Source organism: Populus nigra, chromosome 6 (assembly GCF_951802175.1).
Source record: "Populus nigra chromosome 6, ddPopNigr1.1, whole genome shotgun sequence".
NCBI lineage: Eukaryota > Viridiplantae > Streptophyta > Magnoliopsida > Malpighiales > Salicaceae > Populus > Populus nigra.
The window spans coordinates 8,158,184-8,178,584 of NC_084857.1; the positions used below are offsets into that span (position 1 = coordinate 8,158,184).

General features: G+C 35.1%; 2 protein-coding genes and 1 long non-coding RNA gene across 4 annotated transcripts; 2 read left to right on the plus strand and 1 right to left on the minus strand.

Moving 5' to 3' along the window:
- Positions 1 to 4,223: 4,223 nt before the first annotated feature.
- LOC133696698 (zinc finger protein WIP6) lies at positions 4,224 to 5,282 on the minus strand. Its single transcript, XM_062118965.1, has 2 exons — positions 4,896 to 5,282; positions 4,224 to 4,664 (listed from the first exon to the last, which is right to left on the minus strand). The coding sequence occupies exons 1-2, from the start codon at positions 5,280 to 5,282 to the stop codon at positions 4,224 to 4,226; spliced, it is 828 nt and encodes a 275-aa protein (XP_061974949.1).
- A 775-nt stretch (positions 5,283 to 6,057) lies between these two features.
- LOC133695770 (uncharacterized) lies at positions 6,058 to 7,505 on the plus strand. 2 transcript variants are annotated; one of them, XR_009842535.1, is made up of 3 exons: positions 6,058 to 6,744; positions 6,872 to 6,939; positions 7,239 to 7,505. It is a non-coding gene; the product is annotated as an uncharacterized LOC133695770 (long non-coding RNA). The 2 variants fall into 2 exon arrangements; XR_009842536.1 differs by having other exon boundaries at positions 6,058 to 6,939.
- Positions 7,506 to 13,416: 5,911 nt separating this feature from the next.
- On the plus strand, positions 13,417 to 16,003 carry LOC133695909 (transcription factor HHO3-like). The gene is made up of 5 exons (XM_062117883.1): positions 13,417 to 14,067; positions 14,158 to 14,477; positions 14,564 to 14,867; positions 14,973 to 15,049; positions 15,523 to 16,003. The coding sequence occupies exons 1-5, from the start codon at positions 13,947 to 13,949 to the stop codon at positions 15,871 to 15,873; spliced, it is 1,173 nt and encodes a 390-aa protein (XP_061973867.1). The 5' UTR covers positions 13,417 to 13,946; the 3' UTR covers positions 15,874 to 16,003.
- Positions 16,004 to 20,401: the final 4,398 nt, after the last annotated feature.

A 20,401-nucleotide genomic window follows, 5' to 3' on the forward strand; every position in this document is an offset into this window, starting at 1 on the left:
GGGGGGTCAGGATTGACATTATATTTTAAAAAAAACAGGAGGCCTGTTATTATTTACTAGTTTTAATTTTGATCCATTGATTTCTAATTTTTTTGCAAACAACAATATCTATTTTTTTATGTGAGATCAAGCACATCTTGATATTATGATTTTTTTAAAATACAATATGAAAAATAAATTAAAACAAATTATCAGTTCTAAATTTCAAATAATACAATATTAAATAATAAAATTAAAAAAATAATGCTCGAAAATGACTAAAAAAAATCAAAACATTGTGTAAATCCACCGTGTTTCAACTCAAAGATGACAATGTTATCACAGTGAAACACCGACCTTTTTTGTAGGTTTTTGTTAATCGTATGTGGATGGGCTCCCCCCCAAACCAGCCAAGCAGGAGAGAGCCGCAGTTCCTGCTATAAATAAGCCTAGCTGGATCTATACAAAAAAAAAAAAAAAAAACATGGTAACGATCTCATATTTTTTTCTAATAACATTAATAAAAAATAAATATTTCTTATACAATATTAATGGTGATAAAAATATGGTAAATCCTCATAAGACTTTTATATACACAAGAGTGTAGGGAGATGAATATCATTAACATTAACATTTTAAGTTAAAAATCATAAGAATAAATAAATAAAGTCATATGACCCCATATGAGGTCTATAATGATTGCAAGATCCATAGCCATTTAGGCTTAACACGATGCCAAGCCCACAGGCGGTGAGCTTGACAGCTCATCAGATTTATATTCACTTGTGCTCAATATATATTTGAACTCAAAGATATTGTCAAACCCATGTTTGCTTGTGCTCAACGTGTAGCTGAACCCAAGAATATTGAGTCTGATAGTTCACTAGATTCATATTTGCTTGGGCTCACTATATACCCAGGAATATTAGATCTAGTAACTTGCCGGATCTATATCCACTTGGACTCTGCTCTTAACCACATTCAACAATATTGGATCTAGAAGCGAGCTAAATTCATATCATTTAACCTAACATTAGGTTAGATGACATGTGCTCTGCATTTAACACCATGCCTTGGATCTTCTAAAAAAAAAGAACATGCCTTGATCTTGAGAAAAATATTCAGGCTGAAAATTATATGTTGATCCTCATGTTTTTTTTATATATAAAAAATTAAGTGTATTAATTAAAAGGTGATAATTTAAAAGACGACCCTAGGAAATTTGAATGGCTTTATAGGAAAATAAAATGTTCCCGTAACAAATGATACAGAAGAAAACAGAAAAAAAACAAAAAAATAATAACAGGAAAGAGAGATTCCTAGGACGTTGAGAACGATAAAACCCAACAGTAGTAAAAAAAAACAACCAGAATATAAAACATAAGATAAAACCCAACAGTAGTATCCTATGGGACGTTGAGAACGATACTCAAAATGCTGTCTATAGATAGATAGATAGATGATTTCATAAATATACAATTAATACTCAGTAAAACTTTCCTAGGAAGATACAATCATACACGGATAGATGCAAAGCAAATTAGTGCTTTGCCTCTCTCTCTCTCTCTCTCTCTATATATATATATATATAGAGAGAGAGAGAGAGGGGGGGGGGGTCTAGTAGCCTGCAATTATGTACAGTTTATTCTGAATTGAATCATTTAAATACAAACCAATATATAGTCTCAAATTTACCTAGCATGATATGTCATGTCATGTTGTTCGGATTTAAGGAAAGTTCAGTCTTTACAGAAAGGCTAATCGGTAAAAACTAACCTATTTTCTGTGTAAAAAAAAAAAAAAAACTTGGTCTCTAACCTTATTTTTTAAGTCTGATTTTTGTCCCCAACCTTTTCTTTCTCAAAATGTCAACCCATGGATATGTCAAGTTTTATCCAACACGACTTGCATGTGTCCCAAGGATTCCCCAGGCCTGTGGTCTCAATTAAAAAAAATAATCTTAGAAATATAATCAAGATTTATTCTTCATATATCAAATTTTATAAATCTCAGAATCGCTGAAGGTTTACATGGTCATTAACTTCAGGGCACGTAAAATTAGTTGAGGTACGCATAAGCGGCCCAAACATTAATATTAATAAAAAAATAATTAAAAATAATTTTAAAAAAAGAAAAAATCCAATCGCAAATTCACCATCGAAACTACCATTGTTGTAGGAAATTTCGCTCTCAAATTAAATCCATGTTACTAGCTGCCGCACCTACACTATAATTGAAGACAAGTACCTCAAGCCTTATTGCTCAAAGTTCAGCTTTCAATGAATTGGATACGTACGTTTTTTAATACGTGAAACCAGAATAATGTGGCCACACATCCATGCATTAATTGCTATTATATATATAATGTCAGTATCTCTTGGAAATATTATTTAATAGATATTCATAACATAGAGTTTGTTTGATATGTATTATAATTCTCCTAGGGATGCTCGTGTTCTACTGTCTTTCAGTCAAGCCTGTATGTATTGTTATGATTCCTGGATCATGGGTTTTACTGGCTTGCGAGACGGTCTCAGCAATTTAGTTACTGTTACTGTTTTGAAGTGAGTTTTCGTGCGTCCAAGGGAGTGTTTTGCTGCTGACTTCGGGTGACACCAATTTCTTTTTTATTAATGGGATTTTCTTAAGGCTGTTGTCAGGGTTTGGTTTTCCTATAGCTCCGTACGTAGCCAATTTAATTCTTCATTGGCTTTCTCTTTGATTATTAATGGTCTGTAATTAATCTGCTCTTTCTAGTTCATTTTGATAAATATGGATTGTAATATTCATGCAAAAAATCTATAAAGTGGACGTTATTTGTGGAGTGATGGACACAAAAGAAATTTACTTAAGGTTTTTTGACATATATATATATATATATGTATATGTATATATATATGCAGATTAATGTTTTTTTCTTTTTAATTTATACTTAATAGTCTGGTCTGTGATATTTTATTGACATGGTATTTATCTATTTTAATTTATAGAAACTATGCAACGCATGGATACAGGCTTTACCGTCAAAAAAACATTATGATACTCAATATGTATAAATCGAAGAAGAAGAATTAAAATGAGGGTCTTTAATTATTTCTTATAAATATGTGCCGTGCGTGCTCATATTTTTGTTAAGATATGGAGGGAACCTTGCTGTCAATTGACGAGGAGTGATTTTCTGATTAAAGAAGTGGAGTGACCAAAAATCAAATTAAAAATAGTCTAACACCTTTACTGCATGTTTGGTAATGTCAGTTGATATTAATTTTTAAAGTGTTTTTTTTAATGTATGAAAATAATATTTTTATTATTTTTTAAAATTTATTTTTAACATTATTATATTAAAACAATATAAAAATTTTAAAAAACTATCAATGACAAACAAATATATACAGAATAACCCATGTATGCATGGATGAAAGATCTGAGACAAAACATGAGGGAATAATTTAAACATAAAGAAAGGGATAACAAGTCCAGACAAAAAAAACTGATGATGATGAATAGTGCAAAAAGCCTAGGCATCTAGGGCATGCATTGACACATTATTAGGGTTAAAAGCGGCAAGAACAGAGGCCTGAAAATTGCGTCGTGGTGATCTGTTTGTGGTTCATCTGAAAAGGAAAAAAAGGTAGCTCTTTGGGTGAAACCCCAAAAACAGTAAAATTCAGTGGTCCCTCGCTACTCTCTTTCTCTCACTGACAAAAGAGGCTCGATCAAAGTGTTTGTAGTGGTAGTCGAAGCTCGGAGGGACTGAACCCATATGGGATATGACTCTCTTTCTCTCTGCGTTGTATGAATATGTGACAGAGAAGAGAAAGAGAGAGTACGCAATATCTGTGGCATATGCCAAGCCGTGAATAGTAGAATATGTGACTACTGTAGATGTCTGCTCTTATCTGCACTCACCACTGAATTTACTCACTTGACTACCTTTGATGATTCTGGCCAGACCACGTCTGATGACCCCCCTCTCTCTCTATTTTATTCGCATAAAAAAAGTTGGAAAAAAAAGGGCTTCTTTAATAAGACAATCGAGCTAACACTTTTAACATTAAATACTGCCTACCTAGCTTTCACTGTACTGTTTGTCCTCATCCTCTCTCTCTCCCACGGATGAGCAACACACTAAAATAGTCATGACTGGCAAATTATGGAAATTCTTACCCAAAAAAAAAACTCTAAATAATTCTATATATATATATATATATATATATATATAGACGTTCACTGTTATCATAATGTTAATCTTCCATATTATTAATTTCGTCCTCTTGATCTTCTTCTTCATCAATATCATGACACATGTCCACGGTATGCGCAGCATGGCCATCACCAAAAGCACGCACATGGTCTTTAAGGGACCTCTTATGCTTAAAATCAGACCCGCATATGCAGAACCAAAGCTTACCACAATTCTTCTCATGTGTCCTCCAGTCTCCTCTAACTGCAAAAGGTTTGCCACATTTTCGGCATCCAAATGGTTTTGCACCATGCTTTCTTTTGTAATGTGTTTGTAGAGTCTTGAAGTCCTTCAATGGCCTTGATCTTGGGTGCTCTATGTTGTTCTTGCATCCTTCAGCGCAGCAATAACATGGCAGTCTTAGCGTAGAAGAAGCTTGTTTTGGTCCTTTTAGTGAATCGGGTCCCTTTCGATATTGTGATCCATGCCCCCACATATGCATCTGATATATTAAAATGCAAATTAAGTAGTAGAAATGAAGCAAAATGAGACCAGAATGCAATCATAAAAAATAAAATTAATAAAATAAAAATTGACCCAACAAAACAGAAAAAGAAATTGCAACAGGAGGAAGGTATAATATATATTTATAGCTACATATACCTATATATGTAAGCGTGTGATACTAAATCAATAAATGAGAAACATGTCAACATATCATAACGAATTAAACCTGCATGTTGTTGTATCTATTGAATGTTTTATTGCAGACAGAGCAAGTGAACTGGGTCGGGCCGACAAGGATTTGAGCTGGGGAAGGAATCCAGTACTGTCCTTCAACTAGAGAGCCAATGTGATTATCTGGGTGGTTGCTGGTCCTAGCTCCGGCTGTTGGAGGACCAATATGGAGAGCTATTGTTACACCACTTTCAAAATTACTAGGGTTTTCTTGAATATTCCTAGGATGGATTGAAGAACGGCGATGATTTGGGTGTCTAGTAATGTGTTGTTGTCCAGGAGGGCTAAGAGAAAGAAAGAGGGACTCCTCATCTCCTTGGTCATCAGCTTCTATATAGGCACTTTCAATAGAGGATATGTAGGCGAAGGAGGGAGTTTGCATGGCGATTTGATGTTTATTAGATGAGGGAGGCGGTGCGAGAGAGAGAGAGATTTTTGCTCTGTGTTGCGAGGATTAGTTGGAACAAGAAAGGCAAATATAGAAAGCAATGAGGTGGGTATTTTGGGTTTTTTATTCTGTCGATTTGCGAGGAACCGTTTTACTTTAAGGTCTTATATGTGTTGAAAAAATTAGAAAAGGGGGAATATTCTAATAATTTTTTTATGTTCCTCAATCTATAATAATTAATAACATTTCATTAGTTATTCATTTATATTTATTTTATAAAAAGAAATTGAAAATTACTCCATAAGGTTTAAATTACAAGTGTTGGATACATGCATGTGATACTGCACGATCTGATAATCTCATAAGTAATGTTACAGATAAATTTTTGGATAGATTTTAATATATAAGGTTTCTAAAATTTTATTTGAAATTTTTAGTTTGTTTTAATTAGTTCTGTCAAACTTTCAATATTATGCTAACTTTTCTCTTCCCTCTGTTTTTTTCAATTCCTTTAGTAATAGGATTAGGAGGCATGTAAGATTCAATTTCATTCATCAAGTTTATAGAATATCTTAATTTTATTTGTTTTTATCTTAAAACGAAAAATTAAACTCGATTGAGAAAAGATGAAGATTTGGCATATGAAAAAATGCAATTATCCCATTTAGGAAACACTATAACCAATGAAGAACAGATCACAAATTACCGCGTAATTTAGCAAACAAATTATAGTAATAGTTTAAGATCCAGTGAAAGATTGCCCCGCTTGTAAGGTGCAACTGTGCATTAACAAAAAACTAAGAGAGAGAGATAAGAGCGATCAGGAAAACACTGTGGATCTAGACTACTTTTACTCGATGTGTTTCCTAAAAATTTTGCTCAATCTCGCGATAAACTTGGCAAGGCTCTAGAGATGGGTAGTTGTTCTTTCTTGCCATAAAGTCTCTCCTTATTTGCGGTGTCTGTGGTGTTGTTGGTCTCTTTCTTCTACAGCTAGTGGGTGTGTCATGATTGTGCATTAAATGCACACCCATTTGCCAGGTCCTTTGCCTTCTACTGTGCGTTGGGAGAGTGGAAATTGTTTTTGGTTGGATTTGACATTCTGTTTGTTCTGGCGAGATTCTTTGGTTTGCTGCTGCCTCTTCTCTCTTTTCCCTGTTCTGGTTTCGTTGCAATGTTGCCGGATAAGCCTCTGTTTCTTTTCTGGTTTAGTTGGCTTATTAATCTCTGTCTACATTGGTAGTTTCTATGCTTTTCATGTCAATTGTTTGTGTGGTTGATTGGGAGACTTGTGGTAGGGGGGTTTGATTGTTGTTTTCCTCTTTTTTGGGATTGGATCGGCATGGGTTTGCGAGGGACTATATAACTGTTTTGTTTCTAAGGGGTTATACTCTTATAAAAAACTATCCAGCCTCTCTATTTCTCTTCTTTCTATGTCCCGCGTCGTTCTACCATGGTGATTAATTTCTTACATTTCCAGTCTTCACTTTTGCATTGCTTTCACTGGCTCTTTTGTTTTGTTTATTATCTGTTTCATTTTGGATTTGTTGATGCTTTGTTCTTTTATGATTTGGTTCTCTCAGGGCTTTGGATTTTGGCTTGGGAAGGATTGTTGGCCTTGGTTGGTTGTCTGTGAGGTTGTCCTCTCTAGGTTTGTTAGTTGCCTTTCTAGATTTATCCAGACTGTTTTTTCAGCCTCCTTTTGGTTTGTTACTTGCAATTCGGGTTGTGATTTTGCTTTGTTGACCTTCTTCTGTTGCTTTTGATCTCTTTTTCTAAGCTTTGCTGTTGTTGTCGTCCTCTGTGTTGGTTTTAGCTTTGAAAAAAAGAAAAAGAAAAGTATCTTCATGTCAATCATGTTTGTTTGCATTTGATCTTTTCTTGATTGTGTGTGGACATTGGTTAGAGCCTGTGTGCTTTTCATGTACAATAGAAGTGTTTGCTTTGCAGGTTATGTTCTTATTGGGATTCCAAGCCGTATACTGTGTTGGGGGCTTTCTTCCGTGTTCTATTCTTGAGAGGCTCTAGATTAGATGCAATTGTTGATAGATGAGCATTCCAAAATTTTCCCTTGAAATAAACACACCTTGGGATTTTGCAGAGGGTTCCAAGTTCTAGATGTTGCATGTTGAGGTTCTCTTTGTCAAGACATTGAAAAATAGGTTTCAAGGAAGGGTGTGAAATCCCAAAGAGGGAAGCACATGAATTATGATATAATATTATAATGGACATAGACATGTGGTGGAAAACACCCCTTTGCATGATTGGTTCAGGGATTCTTTGGAAGAAAATAGAATGGAGATTTCGGTTAATAGTTATTACTTCCAGGGGGTGAAGAGTTAGCACAAAGGTTCGTGCCTGTGGTGTTCGCATCTGATGGATTGATTGAAGGGTTTTATGATCCTGATGCTTATAATCCCGAAGAGGGTAAATTCAGAACGGGTCTTCGATTTGATCCAGAGCGAACGAGGCAAGGTTACACCGATTAAGTTTGATTATCCAAGATACCCTAGGGCCTATTAGGTTTTGAACCCATTCTTTACCTTTCCTTTTTGAGTTCTTTTTTGCAAAAACTTTAGACCAATTTCATTATTTGCTCCACCTAATTCAGTATGGATTGTGGACCAAGTGAATCCAGATATCCATCTTTAGAGGCCACCGTAAAGGAAGCAATATTGCTCAAAAGATTGACAAAGCGACTTAAATATAAAACCAGCCCTTCAGTTCTTGAGAGGCAAACTAAATTTTGTTGATGCAGTCTACTTCTTTTTCATGGTTCTCAGCTTCACCGCTTCCGTGGTTGAGGAATGGTAACAGATGGACGAGAAGTTCCAGGAATTGTAGTCCTGAGCAGCCCGGGATTTACAAGTAAAGCGCAGCATAATTTGGTGTGCAAGATGGAAAAAATCTAAAAATCGTATTGGAGCCCAGCAAGAGAGCCCACCAAAAGTTTTGATCCAAATCGCATCAACGAAATTATTGGATCGTTTAGAACCCAAGACCCGCATCTTCAATGGTGTCCTGGTAGGAAGATAGTGGAATTCACAGTTAATGACTTGGATTTTGTAATGAAAAATCCTCACCAAGATCATTGAGAGCCATTAGCTAGGCAGTGGACACTTTAATCACGTGATTATTTGATACTGTTATGTTTGAAATGCTAATTGAGATATTTACAATTATGGTTGGTTTATTCCATATATATATATAGACAATGTTTGCGCAAATTAAAATAGTTTGAATGGCTAATTGAGATATTTAAGATTATGGTTGGTTTATCTCGTGTGTGTGTGTGTGTGTGTGTGTGTGTGTATATATTGTAGCAATACTAATTCATCTTTTGTTTAGTTTGTTCTTTGGAACTCATTATAGTAAAAGTTACGATGGTGATTATCTGTTCAAGAGGTTAAAGATAATATCATGCTTTTTTTTTTCTCGAAATGGCATTGTATATATATATGGTTTTAGAAAGAGATTATTTTGATTTAAATACTTGGATTTGGTGGTTAAGAAGATAATTTTTTTTATTTCTTGTGTTCAAATTCCAGGATTAAAATTCAAAAGGATTTATTCTTCTAAATGCTCTAAAACAAAGTATAATTAATGACGCCTCTTTAGAATTTTCTAAAAAAAATATTTATTTTTGGTTAATGCATTCTTTCCTTAAAAAAAGGAAAAGGATATTTTTGTAAGTGAATTCACACTAACATGGCTCGTGTAATAATAATTCTGAAGTTTTAAAAGACCAATCCTAGAAAACGAAAAACAAGAACAAGGTTTTAAAAGATCACCGCATGTAGCGGAGGAAGTTGATGTTAAAGTAATTCTGATCAAACATAAAAGGAGGCTAGAATTCTCAATAAGATGTTTATTATGAATGCTTTTGGTTAACCTAAATACAAAGGAATTATATATAGGTTAAACTGAAAATACTATTCTACCCTTAATAAATAAAACTAGATAAATATTACTTAACATCTCCCCTCAAACTCACGATGCGGCATCTACAAGCATCGAGAGTTTGCCAACTAGAAAACGAAAATGAGATATGGAATGTGTCTTGGTAAAGAAATCTGCAATCTGCAAGGAAGAATGAACAAAAGGCAACGTAATGGTGCCATACTTGAGATGATGACGAGTAAGATGACAATCGATCTCAATGTGCTTAGTTCGCTCATAAAAACCGAGTTGTGAGCAATCTGAATAGAACTCTGGTTGTCACAATTCATAGGAGTAGGATGAGAAAAGAAAACTCTCATATCAGCAAGTAACCAACGTAACCAAACAATCTCTTTGGTAGTAGATGTCATGACAGAAGCTGAAGGAAAGTCGAAATACCAGATTTTGCAGAAGCGGAAGACAAAATATCACTCCAAATTTTTTTTGCGGAAACTTAACTCAAATACCAAATTGCAGAAACTGAAGAGAAGACGAAATACCAAAACAATTGCAGAGACAGAACAGAAATACCAAATTGCAGAAGCTGATACCAAATTGCAGAAACTGAGGAGAAGACGAAATACCAAAACAATTGCAGAGACAGATAGAAATACCAAATTGCAGAAGCTGATTCCAAATTGCAGAAACTGAAGAGAAGACGAAATACCAAAACAATTGCAGAGACAGAACATAAATACCAAATTGCAGAAGCTAATACCAAATTGCAGAGACTGATGAGAAGACGAAATACCAAAACAATTGCAGAGGCAAAACAGAAATACCAAATTGCAGAAGCTAAAAATCTAAAATAAAGTTTCAGATATTAATTCTTCAGCCGCAAGCACAAAACTTGATCTTCATCCTCCATTTTTTAATAGGTCAAACAACTCATGTCTGATGTTTTGAAAAATGAATCTGAAGTTAAGCTTCATAAGAATGCATTGAGCGTGTTGGAACATCCTACAGGGAATGAAGTGGATGATGATAACAATTTTGATACGAGCAATGGCTCTGACATTGGTGAACATGATTTCTACAAGGGCAGCGAGTTCCATAAAATTAACAAGCCAAGGGTTCGATCAACTAGGCTCTGATACCATGTTAAAGTAATTCTGATCAAACATAAAAGGAGGCTAGAATTCTCAATAAGATGTTTACTATGAATGCTTTTGGTTAACTTAAATACAAAGAAATTATATATAGGTTAAACTGAAAATACTATTCTATCCTTAATAAATAAAACTAGATAAATATTACTTAACAGTTGACACTTCTGCTGGTGTTGGCGTGTTTGGGAACGAAGGAGACAGACATCCGGCAGAGGAGGAGAGGTATTGAAGATTAAAGATGCATTGAATAGCGTACCGACACGATGCTAAGAACTCCTTCGTCTCTCTCTCTCTCTGCTCCAAAATGCTCGATTTCCGAGCTCCTGATCTTTTCCCCTACTTCTCTCTGCCTTTTCTTCTGCTGTGCATAAACATTATATCTGTCCCTCTCCTTCTCCCAGCAAAAGTGAGAGTGCATGATAATGATTTTCAGTACGTAGACATGGAGCAATGTTAACTGTAGAACGGAAGGCGTGACTCTCTCTCCCTCGCCAGCCACCACTTTTGTCGTTTAAAGAGACATTGATCGAGACGAAGGGTAATACATGTTCAACGAGCAAATATTAGCTTTGAAGGACCAAAAATACAACTACATAAAAGTGCTTGATACCTATAAATGCATGTATTATAAATGACAAAAATCAGCATGCGTGCGTAGGGGATTAAGAGAGAAGACTGTAGCTCAGTCATGGCCATGCTTTGTCGTATTTGGTGTGCTTGTAAAATAACTGTACGAATGATGCAAGTAAGATTGCCAAATATCCGTCTTGAATGAGAGAGGAAAACTTGGAAAAAGGTCAATGGAGCCCCTGTGAGCCTTCATAACCGCCCTCTAGACGACTCGCTTGCATAGTGCTGCAAAGGCTACTCCCATCTCTGCCCCTCTCACTTCTCCTCTTTAGTTATAGCCTAAAGAATTTGGTCATGATTGGTTTTCTCACCTGATTATTGTATCTGAATTTCACCTGGCTTTGGTCTCCGAGAAGATTTGGTAAGAATTATTTTTTTTGTGCGCGATGCTAATGTGTGGAATTAATAGGGTTTGAAACCGCGCTGATTGCATAACAAATATAACGATGATGACGACTTGGAGCGTAATTGCGGTAGTTTTTTAAAATATTTTTCATGTTGAAATGCATTAAAATGATATTTTTTATTTTTTAAAAAAATATTTTTAAAATTAATATATCAAAATATTCCAAAACAAAAAAAAATTAATTTTTAATAAAAAAAATTTGAATTTTATGAAAAAGCCCCGTTTCAAACACACACGTTCGAGGGTGTTTGAATGGGAGGTAGCTTGTGCTTTTTGAAATAAAAAACATGTTTTTATAGCTTTTAGAGATGTGGTATATGCTTAAAAGATATTGTACCTTTGATAAAAAACCACCCCACCTCCTCCAAGCCAAACACACCCGAAACAGTGAAGGTACAGAGCCCAACAAACTCAATACTGGCAACATCAGGCACCCAAAAAGGACCCCAGCCCCGGAAGCGGAATCCCTTGTTATTTATTTGAAAATATTACTACTTCACCACGTCCTTCCAGAGTCGAGCAAAAAAAAGGGCTTTTATAGACATCCTCGCGACAGGAAACTGATCATGGGCTTTTCATAAGGACCAGTTACCAAAGGGCCCAATGCATCGCGCATGAGGTGGGCTCCTAAATCTTGTATCGACAAAGATCCGAGGCCTTTCGATGAGCAATCAGTGTCGTTCCATGACGTGGAATCGGGTAATGATAAATTGTTAATAGACGCACCAAACTCGGACCAACAATGAGAAGACAGTTTACCCTCCACAACAAAGGTAAAAGGGCTGCATTAGAGATAATTATATCATCATAAATACTATAATTATCAGTGTTTAATTTATTTATTTAGTCACAAGGATAGCATAAACGCCCACGCTGCTATACGACCACCACACAACACGATTACACGTGGAAAAGCAGCCGTGTAGTCGCGGGACAGGGAACGTGGTCCATCCCAGGCGGGTGCTTGAAGCACGCGCTGGAGGAGCGGTTCGGGAAAATAATGGTCAATGAAAAGCAGAAAAACGAGGAAAGGGTAAAGCAGGTGAAGACTGGCCCTCACAGAGCGTGAAAAGCCGCATTAATGAGAAGGATCGCCTGATATGTCCACAGGTCCAAGCAGACGCGGCATCGTCAGTGTGTATGCACGCCCGCTCAGGTTCTGCTCGCAGGATTCTCGTTTCTTCCTCAACAACCCCTCCTTCCTTGGAATATTCCATTGATACCAGAGAATATCAACAACTCTTCTCGTTTAAATGAAAATAAAATATCCATATGAATATTTTAAATGAAAACATTTTAAAATATAATATCTCCTGTACTTTTAAACACTCGTACAGCTCTTTTGTTATCTTTTGCCTTGAGTTAATAATATCCACTCCATTTTTCTTCCTGAAGATTTTTCTTGCATTTTAGCAGCAAAAAAGAAGAAGAAGAAGAAGAAGAAGCAGCTCTGGTGTCCATTGAAAAGCCAAGTGCGACGGTACAAAAATACAGTGTCATATTAATTAATAATAACAAGATGGTGCATAAAAAGTAATGTTAACTCATGCATCAAATGGGTGTGAGAAGCAAATTTCTTCTCGTCGTTTATACCATATATAATACATTTCTCTTTTCGTTCCATGTGTAAAACGATGGTTGCAGCACTGTTCGTTGCATTATTAATGAAGTGTGAATAAAACGATGGATTGTATTTTTTATCGCTAAATTTAGTTTTCTTTTTACATATTCAGTGGTTGAATTGTAACAAAAAAGGATCTTTCCTGACTATAATCTTATACTGTTATACATACGCAAAAACTACAATATACGTATATTTCATGGAAGAGCCAATTTAGGAAGAAAATGGGACAGAAAGAAGGAAAAGACAGGTCCGTTTTGATCTTATCAGAAAGTATAGAAAGGACAAAAAAGCTGACATAATTGCCAGCAATGGAGACGAAAACGGAATCGCACCCTCGAATATTCAACCCCTCCCTCCCTCCCTCCCTCCCTCCCTTTCCTTATCTTAATTTCTCTCTCTCTAAACAAGGCAAATAAATATATTTATACATCGCATATCCAAGATTCGTTCTGTACGCGACGCCCCGACCTCGATCTCCCTACCTTCGCAACTTTTCCCCCCTCCCCTCCTTCTCTCTTATTGCAACCTAATTCCTTACAACAACCTAGCTAATCCCGCATTATTTATCTTAATCATCCATCAATCTTTCTCTGTTAGTCTCGATACCAGTATTACCCTTCTTTCTCTCGCTACGCTCTACTGCGTGTCTATGTGTGTGTGTATAAAAAGGAGTGTATTTTTCTTTTTCTTGGCTGTCATTTTGATTCCATTTTGTGATTCTACTTAGATCCCATATTCTTGTCTCAGTGTTCTTCTCTCCCTTTCTTCTTGTTTTTTTCGGATCTATCTATGCTCTGTAACCAGATCACCCCACCTGTACATCTACTTATAATCTATCTACCCCACTACCTCCATCATCATCAGCCTTAACAGGAATAATAACGGGAAGTAAAAAAGGAACTGCCTTTTCTCAAGACTGGATAGATAGATATTTGAACAGATTAAAAATAATGGATTTTGCAGAGAAAATGCAACGGTGTCATGAATATGTAGAAGCATTAGAAGAAGAAAGACGCAAGATTCAAGTGTTTGAACGCGAGCTTCCTTTGTGTCTAGAGCTTGTTACTCAAGGTTTGTGCTTCTTTTAACTCAATTTCTCTTGAACATTTCTTGGTGGGTTAGAGAAAGATTGGAAATTTGAAGTTTATATGTTTGCTGTAGCGATCGAGGCATGTAAGAGGGAGTTATCAGGGACAACTGAGGATCATAATATGCATGGACAATCGGAATGCTCTGAGCAGACATCGAGTGAAGGGCCTGTTTTGGAGGAATTCATTCCTATTAAGAGAACTCACTTTTCTGATGACGATGATAATGATAATAATCATGATGATGATCATCATCAAGAACAACAATCACAGAATAATAATAAGAGAAACAAGAGTAACAGCAGCATCAGCAACAACGATCACAAGAAGAAATCCGATTGGCTTAGATCTGTCCAGTTGTGGAATCAATCCCCAGATCCACCTCAAAAACAGGTAATATAATGGCCACCGCCCTTTTGAGTTAGGAGAATGATACGAAAAAAGAAGAGGGTTTTATTTTGTGTGTTTGATTCTTGCAGGATTTGCCAAGAAAGGCAGCGGTGACAGAAGTGAAAAGAAATGGGGCTGGAGGTGCATTCCAGCCATTTCACAGAGAGAAAAGTGTTGGGAAGAGTAGTAATCAGGCAATCTCTAAGGCACCGCCTTCAGTGCCGGCTTCTGCAACAAGTTCAATAGCGGGTGCTGTGACAGGAGGAACTGGTGGTGGAGGCAATACAAAGGAAGACAAAGAAAAGGGAAATCAAAGAAAGCAAAGAAGATGTTGGTCACCTGAGCTGCATAGAAGGTTCTTACATTCTCTTCAACAGCTTGGTGGCTCACATGGTGAGTGAATGGTTCCTTTTTAGGGGAGATTATGGTTTTGTTGTTTTATTGTGGTATGGAATTGAATTGTGTTTTGATAAGTGGTTTGGATTTAATGCAATGTAGCTGCAACTCCAAAGCAAATAAGGGAGCTCATGAAGGTGGATGGACTTACTAATGATGAAGTCAAGAGTCATTTACAGGTTGATACCTATGATTACGCATGTACTGTTATTTATGAAATTAATCTTCAATTAGAAAAACGGCATACGGTTATCAAAATCTGTTAGGTTTACAATCTGAATCACCATAGCTTAGTTTATGATACAGGCTGTTTCCGCTTACAACATTAGAAAAAAGTTGGAGTTGGACAGAAAGCATGTCTGAATGCTAGTGGTAAAAGTGAACTTGTAATTGGGTTCATAGACGAGATTGTCTATTATTTGCGTAGGAATTCTGAATTTGGTAAAGTATAAATTTGTCCCCACAGTTTCAAGATAAGGATCTCCGTATACAGAATTAGAATGAAGTACGTATATGTTTAATACAAAACTTCTTTAACAATACCCCTTTGGTTATGGCAGCTATATGAAGGCCAGCCAATTTCGGTTATATTTGTATGATGTATGTGAAAGCAAACAAAGTATTGATCCTTGTTGTGTTTCATTTGTTTCAGAAATACCGTTTGCATACAAGAAGACCAAGCCCTACAATCCACAATAACAGCAGTCAACAGGCACCACAATTTGTAGTTGTTGGTGGCATCTGGGTTCCACCGACTGATTATGCAGCAGTGGCTGCCACAACAACAGCGGGAGAACCTTCCACTATTTCCGCGGCCAATGGAATTTATGCACCAATAGCCGCACCACCACCCGCTGTCCCACAAAATCGACAGCATACACAATCTGAGCACTTGCAGTCAGAAGGTAGGGGCAGTCATGGTGAAGGGGGGGGTGCTCATTCTAATAATTCCCCCGCTACATCTTCCTCCACGCATACTACCACGACATCCCCAGTGTTTTGAGTATCATTGCGTGAGTGTTGTAAAGTTAAAATAAAAATAAGATGAGAGTGGTGTAAAATTTTTGTAACCAAAGACTAGATCAAAGGCCTCTATATGTGACATAGACATCGTTCGGAGTTTTCTTGTGCAACTTGTTTTTCTGGATGTATTTTTCCTTGCCATTTTTTTATTTTTTTTGGCAACTCGTTAGCCCAAATTTTGAATAATGATCCGTGTACTTTACCACACTGAGATTTCCAAAATATCGGGGACGCAGACAAATAAGCCAGATTTGTAATTTAGAGATCAGAAGGCAATGCAGCAGGCAGGGAAAACAACGCAAAGGCTTGACACATGCATGTTTAAGCATTTCTCACTTCACCATACGAATTTCGGTGATTTTTATAAATAATTTTGAATGAAAAATATATTGAAATGATATTTTTGTATTTTTAGTTTTAGTTTTTCACACCAATATAATAAAATCATTAAAAACACATAAAAAATATTAATTTAATGATTTTTCATGAAAAAAACAATTTAAAAATTACCATCTTCACAAAGCAAATACATAACGAAGCCAATTTTTTTACCAGTTTTCTTCGAAGAGCTGAATGATTTTCTCCATCTGACCTGTCTCTAAAAACAACCAGATTCTTCCATGATAATGCTTGGTAATTAACAGGATGGTCAACTTATGTTGTGAGGACCACTTTGTTTTACGAAGAAGACAATGAGGATCCCTTTAATTAATTCCTCTCGCTACAAGTTCAAGCTTAATCGCGGAAATGAAACAATTTTCTTTCAATTTTTTCACTTATTGAAAAACGTAGGGAGGTCCTCGGCACAAGAAAAGGAATATATGTTGACTTGTAAGAAGTCTTCCCTTTCAAGAAACACCAGTAATTACAAGTTGGATGCGCAATAATAATAATAATAATAATATCTCTGATTGTTGTGCATCGTAAATGCCAGTTCTTCCTCCAACAGTAACAGGAAAATGCAGCACAGCCCACATTACGTAGTTTTTCCCCCTCTCTTTCATACTAGAGGGATAAAATGTGAAAAGAAGAGAATGTGATAAGCACAGTGCCATGCTTTCTGCATCATTTGCGCAAAATTTTACCTTATTATATAAAAGCAAGTGCTAAATATATACGTTCAAATATAGAACCGAAGGTAATTATGATAGAGATCCAACTTTTTTGATTGTAAAGCCGTAATTTTTTAAACAAATTTGCAGTTCAAATTGCATCCATGTCTCCAGGTCTTGTATTCGAATAACAATTTATATATATATATATATATATATATATATATATATATATATATATAAAAACAAACAGAAGAAAATTGAATCGATATTGAAAGGTTCCACGCAAGAGTTTTAGGTCTAAGGAGAGAGTAATCCTAACTTATCCAAAATTAGTGTCATGGAAGAATATTTTACTCTTCAACCGAAAGCAAGGGGCGCACAATGAGATAACTATTCAAGAAAAGGTTTCCACTTTCCAGCATTGCTCGAATTGGGATTGGCATGAAAACGAGAAACATAAAGGAGCGGAAAAGTGTCGTGAGATGCAAGGATTCGTAAAGCCTTACAAAAAGATCTTGCTTGCCTGCCAAGCCGGCTAGCGATGTGAATCACAGTGGTATTATTCAAACAATTCTGCAAGTTTAGTCAACCACAGTACCACTATAATATTAAACGTGTTTTTGGTTGCTTGAGGATTGATTGGAGAAAATAATATTGCATGGTGTGATTTGTGCTCTATGTGGGCATATTTTATGGGGATATATACTACTTGTCCTAACATATTCCACGACTAACGCAAGATCAGAAGGTAATTTGTTTTTGTAATACGTCCTTGCTTACATGATATATATAGTGATATGATCGCACTAATTTTAGATCCGACGGCTAAAGAATAATTTGATTTCTGGTTAGAATATGATATTGACTTATCAACGTTAATATTTCTAATGTGAAATTGTGTTTTCTCTGCCCTCGCGTGAATAAATCTACGCGAGATGGTGTTTCAAATAAAAACTTGAAATGTGCATATTATAATTCATGACGATGACCTTGTTGTCCCAGTATATTCTCTGTTTGTTTAAATTATCTTCAGGCAAGGTGAAGATATTCTGATACCTAAGAATCTTACCTTGTCCAAGATTCCATGTCAATTAACAATAACAAATGTTAATTTAATAAAGAGGTTGGATTAGGTACACGCGGGACCGACCAAGCATACATTTCTTCCCAGATAGAACTTCCCTGCTGTACATTTTTGGTCATTTCCATCTCTTTATTGGTCTGTATGATCATGTATAGTGTTCACTGTTTAAATCAACGGGTAGTGATATCTTATTATTTGAGCGTGGATTCTGGGCATATTGTATAAAGATAGACGTGAATCCATGGGACTTGGAGTTAGAACCTGCAGAAGAATATATACAGTACATGCCAAGAAGGCGGTGGGGATGGTCTCTGGCAGAAAGCGTCTCTTCAGTGAATCTTAAGGCCAAATGACTCTTGCAGTTTCTTAAAACTAATAAAGTCATTTCTTGGTTTATGTGGCGAAGTGGAGCTATAATGGGACCTTGGAATATTCCAATGACCTAACTGAGAAATCAGAACAATGTCATTTCTTAATCAGTAATATTAAAAGCATTTTTATCACCTGTGTCACCTCTCTCTACAAAAAACAAACAAAACTCCATGCTCATACTTTTAGAACTAGCTAGCTACATGACACACGCTGTGTTGCCGGCTATAAAATTGTTTACTAACATAAAAAGATATGTTTATCCAGCACTAGAGTTTTAAAAGAAGTTTAAAAAACCTAATATTCGAACAATTGAAAGAAATTATATGTGCTGTTATAGCAGTTACTACAAAAACAAACCATGAAATAAATATCTTATATTTATATTTAATTAATTTAATTTAATTCTAGAATAATTTTTTAAAAAAAACTAAATTTAACAAAGAAAAAAACAAGATGATATTAGAGAATAAAATAAAAAATACAAGCAATCTTAAACTCATGTCAATCTCTCAAACTTGTTGGTCATTATATTTTATACTCAAGCTCAGTAGAAAAGTTCGACACCCGATCAATTTATAGTTGAATGATAAAATCAATTAATTTAATTAAAAATAAAATCTCTTTTATAAAAAATTAAATTTAACAAAGAGAAAAAAAAAACTCAAGGTTAAAAATCTCATAGAAAGCGAAAGCAAACACTAAAAAATGAAACTAAGATATTAAACTTAAAAAAAAAAAAGCAAGAATTAGCCTCTCAAATCCTTGGTTGTATTAAATTTTAGACCAAAACTCAATTAAAAAACTTAATATACAACCAATTTAGTGTTGCACGACTCAAAAAATATGATATGCTCTCTTCTCCGTCGTTAAAAAGAAAAGGAAAGGAAAAGGGACGGGGACAATGGCACAAAAAAGAGCCAATAAAAAGCTCGTTTTTTTTTTTTTTGTGATTACTTTTTAGACAGTGACACGGCTGAATATTTAAGCAGACAGAGGGAAACACCTAGCCAATGGAGGCATTTGAATGTCAAACTGCCTTCAGCTGAATATTATTCGCTTCCTCTTGATTTAGTGGGTACAAAAACAAAAACAAAAACAAAAAAAGTAGTTTTCATTATTCTGCATTTGTATTGGACTTTCAAATATTAAACTCCCAATCCTTCCTTGCTTGTTGAATGTCAAGAATAATATTTTTATAAATATTAATTTATTATCAAATATATCTAAAAAATAAAAAATTATTTTAAACATCAGCATATCAAAATAATATATATATATATATAAATTTTAAACAAAAAAATTAAAATTTTAAAAATATATGGTCAGGCATGTTTTAAAACGCTTTTTTTAGAGGGTGTTTGAGACAATGATAAATGCTATTTTTCAAGGTTTTTTTTTAAAAAAAATATATCAAAATAATATTTTTTTTATTATTTAAAATTATTTTTTATATTGACACATAAAAAAATAAAAGATAAAAAAAATTAATTTTGAAAAAATCAAAACTTTTTTTAAAAATTATTACAAACAAGAGTTTCTGTGTAGCACAAAAGCTTGTAGAAATGCTGGTAAAAATATATTTTATTGTACACAACCGACGTGGCGTCACAACAAGCAAGATGTCAATAATGATAACTTTTGAAATGGCCTTGAATTCTAGACAATGCCAGTAAGAGTTAATTTTGTTGCGGTAGTTATACATACTATTTAAAACCCGGTAAATTTTTAAACTGGATGGCCGGTGTGTGTTAATTTTACGGGGTTCTCAACGCCCTGCGCTGTGATGAGTGATGATTTTTTTTTTATTTTTTTTAATCGCAAGAGCCAAATAAAATGGCAGGTGCTGGCTATTAACAAATGGAGCAAAGCCATCGCATCAACATGCATTAATGGAATACAGTTGATGTGTATTTGAATATTTATATAATATACTTGCATGTCATTCTCGAAGCTTCATGGCTAAAGATGGCTCTGCTTTATACTTTGATTAAGGTTGG